Genomic DNA, 13,073 nt, shown 5'->3' on the forward strand with positions numbered 1-13,073 from the left:
CGAAATCGAAGAGAGAAGGAAGACAGGATAGGAGAAAGCCAGCCGTTCCCAGAAAGAACATTATCCGTTCAGGATAAAATCCGCCCCGGGCGGGAATCGAACCCGCGGCCTAGCGCTTACAAGGCAGACGCGCTACCAACCAAGCTAACTAGGCTGGCGCACTTTATTTTACTGTTCCATATATCGTTACTTGCACAGAAACCAAAAGTGAATTTCAATTTAATGGAGTATTTTTCAATCTGAAGATTGACAATCTTCTCAGGTGTAAGAGGTTTGATAGAGGGAGCGAAGAGAGAAGGAAGACAGGATAGGAGAAAACCAGCCGTTCCGAGAACGAACCTTTTCCGTTCAGGATAAAATCCGCTACTTACTTACTTTCCATGTCCGGAATAAAATCCTCTACCGGCGGGAATCGAACCCGCGACCTAGCACTTACAAGGCAGACGCGCTACCTTCCAAGCTAACAAGGCTGGCAAATTTTTATTAAAAACTGTCGGTTTTTTAAAAAATGTGCTGACTTTCGGATTATCAACGGGATATGTTTCCTCTCCCATGAGTCCAATTTTTACATAGTTTTACTTAACTTGAGATCTCTGTTTGGGTCAAATCTTGTAATTCCTTCTCAAATCCGCCTCGCATTACTTACCTCTCCGTGGAAAATGAGCAGCTGGAAGAAGGTGTCCATGAGCAGAATACAATCGGGTTTGATACTACTTGTGTCTAGCAGCACGGGCACAGGGGGGCCATTGAATCCGTAGCTGTACAGAACGGGCTGAATCATGATGAGAGACTGGGATAGGTCTTCCCGCATTAGAACGTGCCTGTCATGGGAAATAGAATATTTTATTAGTGAAAAAGAGAGGTAAAGCAACCTCCGTGGTCCTTTTTTTTTTATTAAATAGAATAAATAGACTTTTTTTATTTATTATGGTGCGTCACGTCAACGCAAAATTAAATGTTATATACACCTATCGAGAACTAGCTAAATTTTTATTTGGGTTCTACGGAGGAATTCAAGAGAGGGAGAGATATCGTTGTCTCTAAGACAAGAGAGTAGAGGGGAAGATAGATTGAGGGAGGTCCTAACATTTGAGTAGTTTTGACATTCATTTAATATTATTATTAACAAGTTTCCATTTATTTTTGATCGATAAAAAACTCAGAACATAAATTTTTTTATAAATGGTATACCCATCCGTATAAGCAGAGCTTGTGCCACGGATGGGGAAAAAAATATGTGCTTAACAGTACTTTGGCAGCCACAAAGAACACAGATGGGGGGATTTTCTCTCTTCAAAGAACAGACTTAACACAAACATACCTGTAGTAAGAGGTTTCATCGGGACTGTTGTTGAAGACCTGCAGGAATTGAGATCGTCTCAAATGGTACATAAACTGGGGATACATCTGGAAATTCTCCGGTAATTGAAACGAGTGCGGATCATCCTTGTTGTAGTGGCCGAATTTCTGACACTGGAGGAGAAAGGGAAGGGGAAAAACACGACATAGGTTAGTACTGGTGTTTATTGAACCGTAAAGGTAAAAAACACACTGCCCTCACGTCACGTGCTCTCATGTGATGTCATGCTTCGAAGCATACTGGTTTAACGACCGATCATCAATCCGCGATCGACCGGTTGGGCGCCCTGCGGTCTAACTTCATCTGTGATTCGAACTCGCGACCTCTGACTTACCAGTCGGATCAGGGTTCGATCTGCCCATCGCATGACGTCAGGTCCGTCATCTTGTTCCGCCCTATTAACCACCATGCGTCCCATAATGACTGCGGCAGCCTCCTGATCAAATCCGGACGATATGTGATCCAACTGAGTCGTAGCGTCTGCCCAGCTGTCGAAATAAATAAGTAGTTTGTTTGAATATCATACATAGAACACTTTGTTTCCAATTAAAATATCTTTATTGTGAATATTTGAAGTGCGCCGTACATAGGATCCCGTTCTATCCCTAGGCAATACACCCGCCAATGTGGACTCCGTCATGGATTTCTTGACCAAATTGGACCTATTCCACTGTATATAACATAACGTGGACTACGGCGCGAACGACCCCATAAGGGTTAAAGCGCCTAACTGGAAAAAAGTACTAAACTTATATTTAGGTCATATAAATGGCCCCCGATTATGTCTCTATTCTAAAATTTATTGTGATACCTACCATTTTTTGTAATGAAAATGTTCAGTTATCAAATAAATTAATTTACTTACTTCCTAGCAATTGTAGTCACCCGCACTTTCTTCTCGCCAGAGGGCGCCTGATAATGGGTGATGAACTGAATACAACCTCGCCCTCCTTGGGGTATAGGGGCTCCATGCTAGGGGAAATGAAATAAAATAGATAAGATTACTACCGCAGCTGTTCAGATTACTACCGCAGCTGTTGTACTACCTAACCTCTTCTGGGCTTTCAACATAGGGGAAGGTTGAGCGAACTCTATAGCAATCAGGACATGACTTGGCTTGCTTTTTTTCAAGAAGTTTGAAGTTTTGATAGGTTAACTGTAACTGCTGAGGTCACATCGTCCCGGAAGCGAAGAGAGAAGGAAGACAAGATAGGAGAAAGCCAGCCATGAATGAACCTTATCTGGATCGAACCCGCAACCTAGCGCTTACAAGGCAAACGCGCTATTCTGCAAGCTAATTAAAAATGTACTACGAAGGTACGAACTGTATGTAGAACATACTCGGAGACCATCGAAAATTTCAATTACATTTTTTCCGTCCTATAATTACGTAGGATACGGAAAGTAAAAAGTTAGAAGTTATTTCATGTCCCGATTGCTGTGTCTCAACCTCTCAAACATTCGCTCAGCCTCACAAACACACTCTGGTGCTCGATTAAAACTAACGTAAGCCAAGTGCTCGGAGTTTAGAAGAATATAGAAGTTTACACTGGGCATCGAAAAAATGGTAAAAAAAAATAACTCATCACCATAAAGTGTAAAAATAAAGCTATGTGTCCACTGGCAATAATACTGCACAAGAGGAGAAATTGAGGCTTCCAAATAATCCGTTTATGAATAGCCCCGAATGCCCGCCAATCACGCTCAGACAGTCTGACGGACCTGTGGCGGAAAAAGCTTCAGACCGAAGTCTCTCAGACGGTCTGAAAGACCTCGGTCGGACGTTTTTCCCCCCCACACGTTTCGATTATCTGACAGACTTTTGGGTTCTGTCAGACGCTCTGAACGCGAATGGCCGGCATAAGAAAATGAATAGATGAAAGCTCTTTGTTTTCGGAAAACCAACTCGAAATCAGCGGATGGAAACAATTACCGAATTATTGTAATCACACGAAACGACCGACATCTGGAAATAACAATTGGTATAATTTGATATTTAAAACAGACGACCGACATCTGGAAATAACAATTGGGTATAATTTGATATTTAAAACAGAAAGATTTAGAATCAGTGAAGTTAAGCAACGATTTGAATGATTGGTAGCTGAAAGGGTGGTCGGCTAGGTTTTCATGTACTGCTGACTCTTTTTGGGTGTACTTTTTTTTAAGATGAGTGTTTCACCGCCGTTTTTATTTCGTAGCGATGAAACAACTGCTACATTGGACGCTTGTGGTCTGTGTCGTAGCATGCCCATCCCGTAGTATGCCTCTCATTAGATGGGCGAGAAGAGACACAATACTTCCCATTTAGGTGCTGGGTCAAAGGCCTTGATTCAAAATGGTTGAACAATCTTATAAAGCTAGTCAAGGGTTGGTTTCCCGCCCGGGGTGGACTTTATGCTAAATTTATTTTATTTATCGTATGACGTTTATTTTTACAAATCACAAAATGGTCAAATTGAAGGATTTATGCTAAACAAGTAAGGTTCGTCCTCGAAAAGGTCGGCTTCAATTTCAGGACGATAAGACCTTAGTAGTTACAGTTCCCTCTATCAATCCTCATAAACATTAACAATATAAAAAAAAGTCCCCCACATACAAAATCTGCCATGTAAAACAGTAAACGTTCAGTTTGAATGTTTTAGTGAAGTTAAACCCCTTGGGGAAAAAAATTGAAAACCGTGTGACTGCCCCCTCACTCACCCCGTTGCATTACAGCACAGTTTCATCTCCAAGAGGCCCGTTTGATCCAGGGCGCACGAGTAAATATCAATAGCATGCCCGACAATAGCGGCCCTCAACGCCAGGCCTTCGTAATGTTTGGTGGCCATCTTCTGGTACTTGTTGTTGCCCTTGTGTATGTCGTTGTGTGAGCGGATAGGTTCCTTCAGGTCATCATGAAAATGGGTTAATTTTGAGTAAACGGGATGTGCATGGGTTAAAATTGCACTTAAAAAAAAGAGAGAGGGATTTGATAGAGGAAACTGTAACTGCTAAGGTCTTATCGTCTCGAAATCGAAGAGAGAAGGAAGACAGGATAGGAGAAAGCCAGCCGTTCCCAGAAAGAACATTATCCGTTCAGGATAAAATCCGCCCCGAGGTCATCATTGAGCACCATACCGGGACCCTGACTACAAGCCCCGCCGACGAACATCATGATACGGGCCCCTGTGTTGGGAAACGTGCACTGGGAAGGAGAGACGAAAAGGGGTTAATCACGCTGTGGACATTGAAGCGAAAATGAGTATTTTGATTCCGTTTGATCCAAGCGGTTTTCAGCTGTACTGACTAAATGGATAATAAACATATTGTAAAAGTTACTGTAAAAGAACACCCAAATAATCATCATTCAATAGGATAAGGAAAGTTGTGTGATGTGCACACCAGATTTAAAACTTTAACTATTTGTTGCACTGTGAATGAGCTAGTCGGCGCGGCGGTCGAACCCGCGGCCTAGCGCTTACAAGGCAGACGCGCTACCAACCAAGCTAACTAGGCTGGCGCACTTTATTTTACTGTTCCATATATCGTTACTTGCACAGAAACCAAAAGTGAATTTCAATTTAATGGAGTATTTTTCAATCTGAAGATTGACAATCTTCTCAGGTGTAAGAGGTTTGATAGAGGGAGCGAAGAGAGAAGGAAGACAGGATAGGAAAAAACTAGCCGTTCCCAGAACGAACCTTTTCCGTTCAGGATAAAATCCGCTACTTACTTACTTTCCGTGTCCGGAATAAAATCCTCTACCGGCGGGAATCGAACCCGCGACCTAGCACATACAAGGCAGACGCGCTACCTTCCAAGCTAACAAGGCTGGCAAATTTTTATTAAAAACTGTCGGTTTTTTAAAAAATGTGCTGACTTTCGGATTATCAACGGGATATGTTTCCTCTAACATGAGTCCAATTTTTCCTTCTCAAATCCACTTACCTCTCCGTGGAAAATGAGCAGCTGGAAGAAGGTATCCATGAGCAGAATACAATCGGGTTTGATACTACTTGTGTCTAGCAGCACGGGCACAGGGGGGCCATTGAATCCGTAGCTGTACAGAACGGGCTGAATCATGATGAGAGACTGGGATAGGTCTTCCCGCATTAGAACGTGCCTGTCATGGGAAATAGAGAATATTTTAGTAGTGAGAAAGAGAGGTAAAGCAACCTCCGTGGCCCCCTTTTTTTTATTAAATAGAATAAATAGACTTTTTTTATTTATTATGGTGCGTCACGTCAACGCAAAATTAAATGTTATATACACCTATCATATTTTATTAGTGAAAAAGAGAGGTAAAGCAACCTCCGTGGTCCTTTTTTTTTTATTAAATAGAATAAATAGACTTTTTTTATTTATTATGGTGCGTCACGTCAACGCAAAATTAAATGTTATATACACCTATCGAGAACTAGCTAAATTTTTATTTGGGTTCTACGGAGGAATTCAAGAGGGGGAGAGATATCGTTGTCTCTAGAGACAAGAGAGTAGAGAGGAAGATAGATTAAGGGAGGTCCTAACATTTGAGTAGTTTTGACATTCATTTAATATGTGCTTAACAGTAATTTGGCAGCCACAAGGAACACAGATGGGGGGTTCAGGATAAAATCCGCTACTTACTTACTTTCCATGTCCGGAATAAAATCCTCTACCGGCGGGAATCGAACCCGCGACCTAGCACTTACAAGGCAGACGCGCTACCTTCCAAGCTAACAAGGCTGGCAAATTTTTATTAAAAACTGTCGGTTTTTTTAAAAAATGTGCTGACTTTTGGATTATCAACGGGATATGTTTCCTCTAACATGAGTCCAATTTTTCCTTCTCAAATCCGCCTCGCATTATTTACCTCTCCGTGGAAAATGAGCAGCTGGAAGAAGGTATCCATGAGCAGAATACAATCGGGTTTGATACTACTTGTGTCTAGCAGCACGGGCACAGGGGGACCATTGAATCCGTAGCTGTACAGAACGGGCTGAATCATGATGAGAGACTGGGATAGGTCTTCCCGCATTAGAACGTGCCTGTCATGGGAAATAGAATATTTTATTGGTGAAAAAGAGAGGTAAAGCAACCTCCGTGGCCTTTTTTTTTATTAAATAGAATAAATGGACTTTTTTAAAGTTATTATGGTGCGTCACGTCAACGCAAAATTAAATGTTATATACACCTATCGAGAACTAGCTAAATTTTTATTTGGGTTCTACGGAGGAATGGAGGAGTTGCAAGTGGGTAAAAATTATAAATAAATGGTCGATTCCTATGTAAAAAGTTGTGAAAAATTCGAATCTGAGGTCAAAGGGAGAGATATCGTTGTCTCTAAGACAAGAGAGTAGAGAGGAAGATAGATTAAGGGAGGTCCTACCATTTGAGTAGTTTTGACATTCATTTAATATGAATAATATGTGCTTAACAGTAATTTGGCAGCCACAAGGAACACAGATGGGGGGGTTTTCTCTCTTCAAAGAACAGACTTAACACAAACATACCTGTAGTAAGAGGTTTCATCGGGACTGTTGTTGAAGACCTGCAGGAATTGGAAGCGGGAGTAATGAGGAAGATGGATTAAGAGAGTCCTAACATTTGAATAGTTTTGACATTCATTTAATATGTGATTAACAGTAATTTGGCAGCCACAAGGAACACAGATGGGGGGATTTTCTCTCTTCAAAGAACAGACTTAACACAAACATACCTGTAGTAAGAGGTTTCATCGGGACTGTTGTTGAAGACCTGCAGGAATTGAGATCGTCTCAAATGGTACATAAACTGGGGATACATCTGGAAATTCTCGGGCAATTGAAACGAGTGCGGATCATCCTTGTTGTAGTGGCCGAATTTCTGACACTGGAGGAGAAAGGGGAGGGGGAAAACACGACATAGGTTAGTACTGGTGTTTATTGAACCGTTGTGGTGTCTTTTTATACACACAGTATTGAAAACAAGAACCACCCAGTAACAATGTTGCTTAACAACGAGATCAACAATTGGGAAAATACTCTCCAGTTCAATTTCTTCATTCTTTAGTCTGTTCTCTGCTTACATTGCTTACAATAAAACATACATATAAGTAAGTAATTGAGTACAATAGCTATTGTCCATACATAGCCTGAGTACCAGTTAAATGAACTGAAAATTACTGACATGGAAAAAGTCCCACCTCTGAGAATTTGTATTGGAAAATAATAATAAATAACTTATTAGGTAATATTTAGATTTTAGATTACCTACCTAAATAAACTGTCCATTTACATAGGTACCTGGATACATAGACTGTACACTTTGAGGGAAAAACGTATGTGGGATATGAAAGTAACATTAGATACTGACATGGAAAAAGTCCCACCTCTGAGAATTTGTATTGGAAAATAATAATAAATAACTCATTAGGTAATATTTAGATTTTAGATTACCTAAAAAAACTGTCCATTTACATAGGTACCTGGATACATAGACTGTACACTTTGAGGGAAAAACGTATGTGGGATATGAAAGTAAAAAAAAAAATAATAATAAAAAAAATATGTACACCCAGGATCCTGCCATTCTAGAGTCTTCCCTACGATCTTCATCAAAACTTCAAGCACTTGTGATGTGTTTTAGTTTACAGAAAATAAGGAAGAGAACATTTTAGTTGAAAGTTCGTGCAAGACTGAATTATATTTGCACCAGACACCCTCATCTAAAAAAAAATATGTACACCCAGGATCCTGCCATTCTAGAGTCTTCCCCACGATCTTCATCAAAACTTCAAGCACTTGTGATGCAAGTATTACATAACATTTTTTCATGAAATTTAAACGGCGAGCTTACCAGGTTTCTCCTTCAAAGGCTGATATAGACATCCTACAGGCATAACCAATCTGGAAGCCTCCAAATTGAACAAAATCATTTATACATGACATAATCGTCAAACTTCTTTGGTTGCTTGATAATTCTCTTGGGGACGCACATATACTTCTTCCTCCATTTTTGTTTCCCTCTCATCTTCTATTTCTTCATTTCCATCTTCCTGGTCTTCTTCATCTTCAATTCTTTGCTCTTCCATCTCTTCGTCTTCTTGCGAATCCCCTTGTCCTTCTTGATCTTCTGCTTCAAAATATTCTTCCTGACTGCTATCATCAAACTTTTCTTCTATATTCTCTTCTTGTAGACCACAGATTCTTGGTTTGATGTGAATTTCATTCCTTCTTATAACATTATCATTTTCAGTTATGTAAGTAATTGAGTACAATAGCTATTGCCCATACATAGCCTGAGTACCAGTTAAATGAACTGAAAATTACTGACATGGAAAAAGTCCCACCTCTGAGAATTTGTATTGGAAAATAATAATAAATAACTTATTAGGTAATATTTAGATTTTAGATTACCTACCTAAATAAACTGTCCATTTACATAGGTACCTGGATACATAGACTGTACACTTTGAGGGAAAAACGTATGTGGGATGTAGATCTCTAGACCTCACAATATTGACGGACGAGTTGTGGAAACCAAAAGGGCTGTCCCCAGAGATGTAAGACTTTACCTTGTGTTTTATGTCAGTGTTTTAATTAGCTTTGTAACCTTTCCTCGAAATCACATTTAGAGCAGTCCATGTAGCATGGTTCTGGGAGAATAAGATTTGATTGCGGTGACACTGTTTTGGACATGGAAAGTAAGCTGTCCAACAGACCTCACAATATTGACGGACGAGTTGTGGAAACCAAAAGAGCTGTCCCCAGAGATGTAAGACTTTACCTTGTGTTTTATGTCAGTGTTTTAATTAGCTTTGTAACCTTTCTTTGAAATCACATTTAGAGCAGTCCATGTAGCATGGTTCTGGGAGAATAAGATTGATACTGTTTTGGACATGGAAAGTAAGCACAGGATTTATTTTTAACTAGCATCAGACAGGGGGATAATGCCATTGACAATAATATTCAAATGTGATTCGAATCCAAGTCAAATCATAAAATTTAGGTAAATAAGCGTAGGTAAGTATGCTTAACACGATTAAAAATTCCTAACTTGATTTGTGTTGCTCGGAGTTAGGTATATCAATTTTTTAAATTACAATCTTCACAGTAAATAAATAATTATTTGGCAATTCTTTGTCCCCAAGGGTTTTTTAGTTTGTTAATGAAGCCTCATATGTTGCTTTTATTTCGTCTGATTTCAGCTGGCGGTGGTGGTGGAGGTGGTGGCAGAAGATACTAAACCTCTTCCCCCACACTCATGTGTTTTGTACAGTCCTCTCTCCCCATGTACTTATATGTGACATGATAAGGTAAGTTGTAAATAATAGCCCTACTTGTAAGTGTACTTTACAACTGTAATCCCCATGTACTTATATGTGACATGATAAGGTAAGTTGTAAATAATAGCCTTTCTACTGTAGAACCTCGATTATTTCAACTAATTGGGACCAAGGGTAGTTGAAATAATGGAAATTGAAATTCCGTATACAACAATGAAAAAGGGGGCAAAATTTAGATACTAAAGAAGAGAATGGTTAATAAATACCCCATTTTGAACTGATTTTGGGGTTGAAATAATCGAGGTTCTAATACTATAATTGTGTGTACTTTACAACTGTAATTAAACTCATATGAAGGGGTAAACGCTTCGATGTGCGAAACACTTCGTCAGAAGACATGGAAATGTACCTGATCCACTCATTCCACTCGTGTAAATCTAGGTTGAATAAGAAAAGGTATAATCTTAAGCCATCTTTTGGGGTTGTCTACCCCTTCACATAAGCCTCAGAGCGGGCCTTTTGTGTACCGTATGTAAAGAAAAAAGGTAGGTAAGTTGTAAAGAAAGTTACACAACATAGGTTCCCTATACTTATTGGAATAGGGAAGTAAAAAGGGGTTCAGTGGACAGAAAAAGTAATAATAGTGCTTACTTTTATACTGCTCGAATGGGACTGAACAGTCCCTTTACTCCAGCAGTAGGCTACTACTATTATTGTGGTCAAATTCTCAAATTATATTGAGGATAAAATTCCATACCATTGAATCAAAAAGGGGAGAAAAACATGTAAAGACCTCAGTGGATATTTTGGAAAACATTGACTTACAGGAATTGTGTACTCAATTGTTGTAAATTGTGGATGTAACTCAGCAGGTTGGTGTTGTTCTGTTATAGCCGCATACTGGGGTGGAAAAGCATTTCTTTGAAAGCAGAAGTTGCACACCCACAGTTTGGATTTGTAATCAACTTGACATAGTGGATTGAGAATGGCTCTACATTGATTCCGCATGCACAACAATGGTTCATATTGTAAAGGAGGCAAGTCTGTGAAGTAGAATGGAAATTACCTGATTAGAAAATGTTAGATTACATATCATGATTTCATACATATACTTATGTAAGTTAAAAAAAAAAAAATAATTAAAAAATAAAACAAACACACACAACACACACACTACAAAAAATACCCTAGTCCCTATTTCAGAATGAATTTCACTGATAAATAAATAATAGGTAGACTCTAGATTCCAAAACAATTAAAGGTAACTTGGACTTCCAACCTGATTGATCAAGTGGGTAATAGCTAGAAAGAACACAAATTGAATCAAAAAGGGGAGAAAAACAGGTAAAGACCTCAGTGGATATTTTGGAAAACATTGACTTACAGGAATTGTGTACTCAATTGTTGTAAATTGTGGATGTAACTCAGCAGGTTGGTGTTGTTCTGTTATAGCCGCATACTGGGGTGGGAAAGCATTTCTTTGAAAGCAGAAGTTGCACACCCACAGTTTGGATTTGTAATCAACTTGACAAAGTGGATTGAGAATGGCTCTGCATTGATTCCGCATGCACAACAATGGTTCATATTGTAAAGGAGGCAAGTCTGTGAAGTAGAATGGAAATTACCTGATTAGAAAATGTTAGATTACATATCATGATTTCATACATATACTTATGTAAGTAATTGAGTACAATAGCTATTGCCCATACATAGCCTGAGTACCAGTTAAATGAACTGAAAATTACTGACATGGAAAAAGTCCCACCTCTGAGAATTTGTATTGGAAAATAATAATAAATAACTTATTAGGTAATATTTAGATTTTAGATTACCTAAAAAAACTGTCCATTTACATAGGTACCTGGATACATAGACTGTACACTTTGAGGGAAAAACGTATGTGGGATATGAAAGTAAAAAAAAAAATAATAATAAAAAAAATATGTACACCCAGGATCCTGCCATTCTAGAGTCTTCCCCACGATCTTCATCAAAACTTCAAGCACTTGTGATGCAAGTATTACATAACATTTTTTCATGAAATTTAAACGGCGAGCTTACCAGGTTTCTCCTTCAAAGGCTGATATAGACATCCTACAGGCATAACCAATCTGGAAGCCTCCAATTTACTGGAAGGCCAAACATTCCAGGTACACCTTATACCATCCCTTTCTTCATTCTGGTAGAAAAACTCCTCGTAAGTGGTCATGCTGATCTTGAGCTATGGAGTCTTCAAGGAAACAAGGCTATTTTATAACGAAATCAGAAACTAAAAGGACATTTCAAATAGAACCGATTATCTTACGATTATTGCAAAACTTTCCCCTTATCACTGGAAAACTTGGAAATTTTGAACTTTGATAAAAATTCGATGATTCAAATACGAACACGTCACTGTTTACAAATGGTATCCACACGGTCCGTTCTTTGTCGCAAATTTTGTTGCCGTACCTACTACCTTGTAGTTTGTAGTACGACAACTTTTGAACATTTTTAATTATATCCAGTTCCTGTATTTTTTTACTATCTTTTTTTAATTTACCTACGTATTTCATTCATTTTCATATATAATTTTCAATTCCCCTCTTCCGGCCTTGAGTCTTAGTCTTGAAAAAAAATTAGGTCAGGATGATGATATGATTTTTCAATAAACAATTTTTACCCTTGATATTGAAGAGTTTAATCACACATGAGTCACATAGCACAGAAATCACGTTGCCGTCGTCGTTGTGGTCGCCATTTTGCATTTCACGTTTCCGCGATCCGCGTACTGGCCGGTTTTTGACGTTTTCTTTTCACGTTTTGGTCGTTTTGCTCAAAAATCAAAAATTTGTGATTTTGTGGGAAATTTTCCTGAACAGAATTTTCCAGATTTTCCAACTTTTCTTCATCTATTTATAAGTACACACGGTCAAAATGAAGCCCCGATATGATGTAAGTACCATTAATAACATTAATTTTTCTAAACCGTTTCCAACGAGAGTTGAACAGTGAGGGTACTGTGAGCAACTCGAGTACCATTCCATTCTAGAACCCGCCCGTTTGGTGGATGCCTTTGATCATGGAGACTTCAGAATTGTCCCTAAATGGTCATTCCTTCAAACTTAAAATCTTTTATTTCATTATTTTCATTGCATTTTCAGGATAGCAAGTGTACAGAGCCTGAGTCACTACGCAAAGTTTTTATTGGTGGACTTGACTACAGGACAACAGATGAGAGCTTACAAGCATTCTTTGAACAATGGGGTGAAATTGTAGATGTTGTTGTCATGAAGGATCCCATCACGAAAAGATCGAGAGGTTTTGGATTCATCACCTACTCGGAAGCCAAAATGGTTGATGACGCCATGTCCAACAGACCTCACAATATTGACGGACGAGTTGTGGAAACCAAAAGAGCTGTCCCCAGAGATGTAAGACTTTACCTTGTGTTTTGTGTCAGTGTTTTAATTAGCTTTGTAACCTTTCTTTGAAATCAGATTTAGA

General features: G+C 38.9%; 2 protein-coding genes across 2 annotated transcripts; one reads left to right on the forward strand and one right to left on the reverse strand.

The window, feature by feature from the left end:
- Positions 1 to 646: 646 nt before the first annotated feature.
- LOC103514510 (protein transport protein Sec23A) lies at positions 647 to 11,990 on the reverse strand (the record flags this gene model as incomplete). The annotated part of the gene is given in 13 exon segments (XM_026827463.1): positions 647 to 821; positions 1,322 to 1,473; positions 1,695 to 1,848; positions 2,226 to 2,332; positions 3,311 to 3,326; positions 4,064 to 4,245; positions 4,455 to 4,565; positions 5,291 to 5,465; positions 6,181 to 6,369; positions 7,041 to 7,192; positions 10,413 to 10,630; positions 10,845 to 11,189; positions 11,649 to 11,990. Coding segments are annotated over 13 exon segments (2,124 nt in total), but the record flags the coding sequence as incomplete, so codon positions are not given.
- Positions 11,991 to 12,367: 377 nt separating this feature from the next.
- LOC103514511 (heterogeneous nuclear ribonucleoprotein A1, A2/B1 homolog) lies at positions 12,368 to 13,072 on the forward strand. Its single transcript, XM_008479408.2, has 3 exons — positions 12,368 to 12,521; positions 12,731 to 13,024; positions 13,067 to 13,072. The coding sequence occupies exons 1-3, from the start codon at positions 12,504 to 12,506 to the stop codon at positions 13,070 to 13,072; spliced, it is 318 nt and encodes a 105-aa protein (XP_008477630.2). The 5' UTR covers positions 12,368 to 12,503.
- The last annotated feature ends 1 nt before the right edge of the window (position 13,073 follows it).

Source organism: Diaphorina citri, unplaced genomic scaffold (genome assembly GCF_000475195.1).
Source record: "Diaphorina citri unplaced genomic scaffold, Diaci psyllid genome assembly version 1.1 scaffold1158, whole genome shotgun sequence".
Taxonomy (NCBI): domain Eukaryota; kingdom Metazoa; phylum Arthropoda; class Insecta; order Hemiptera; family Psyllidae; genus Diaphorina; species Diaphorina citri.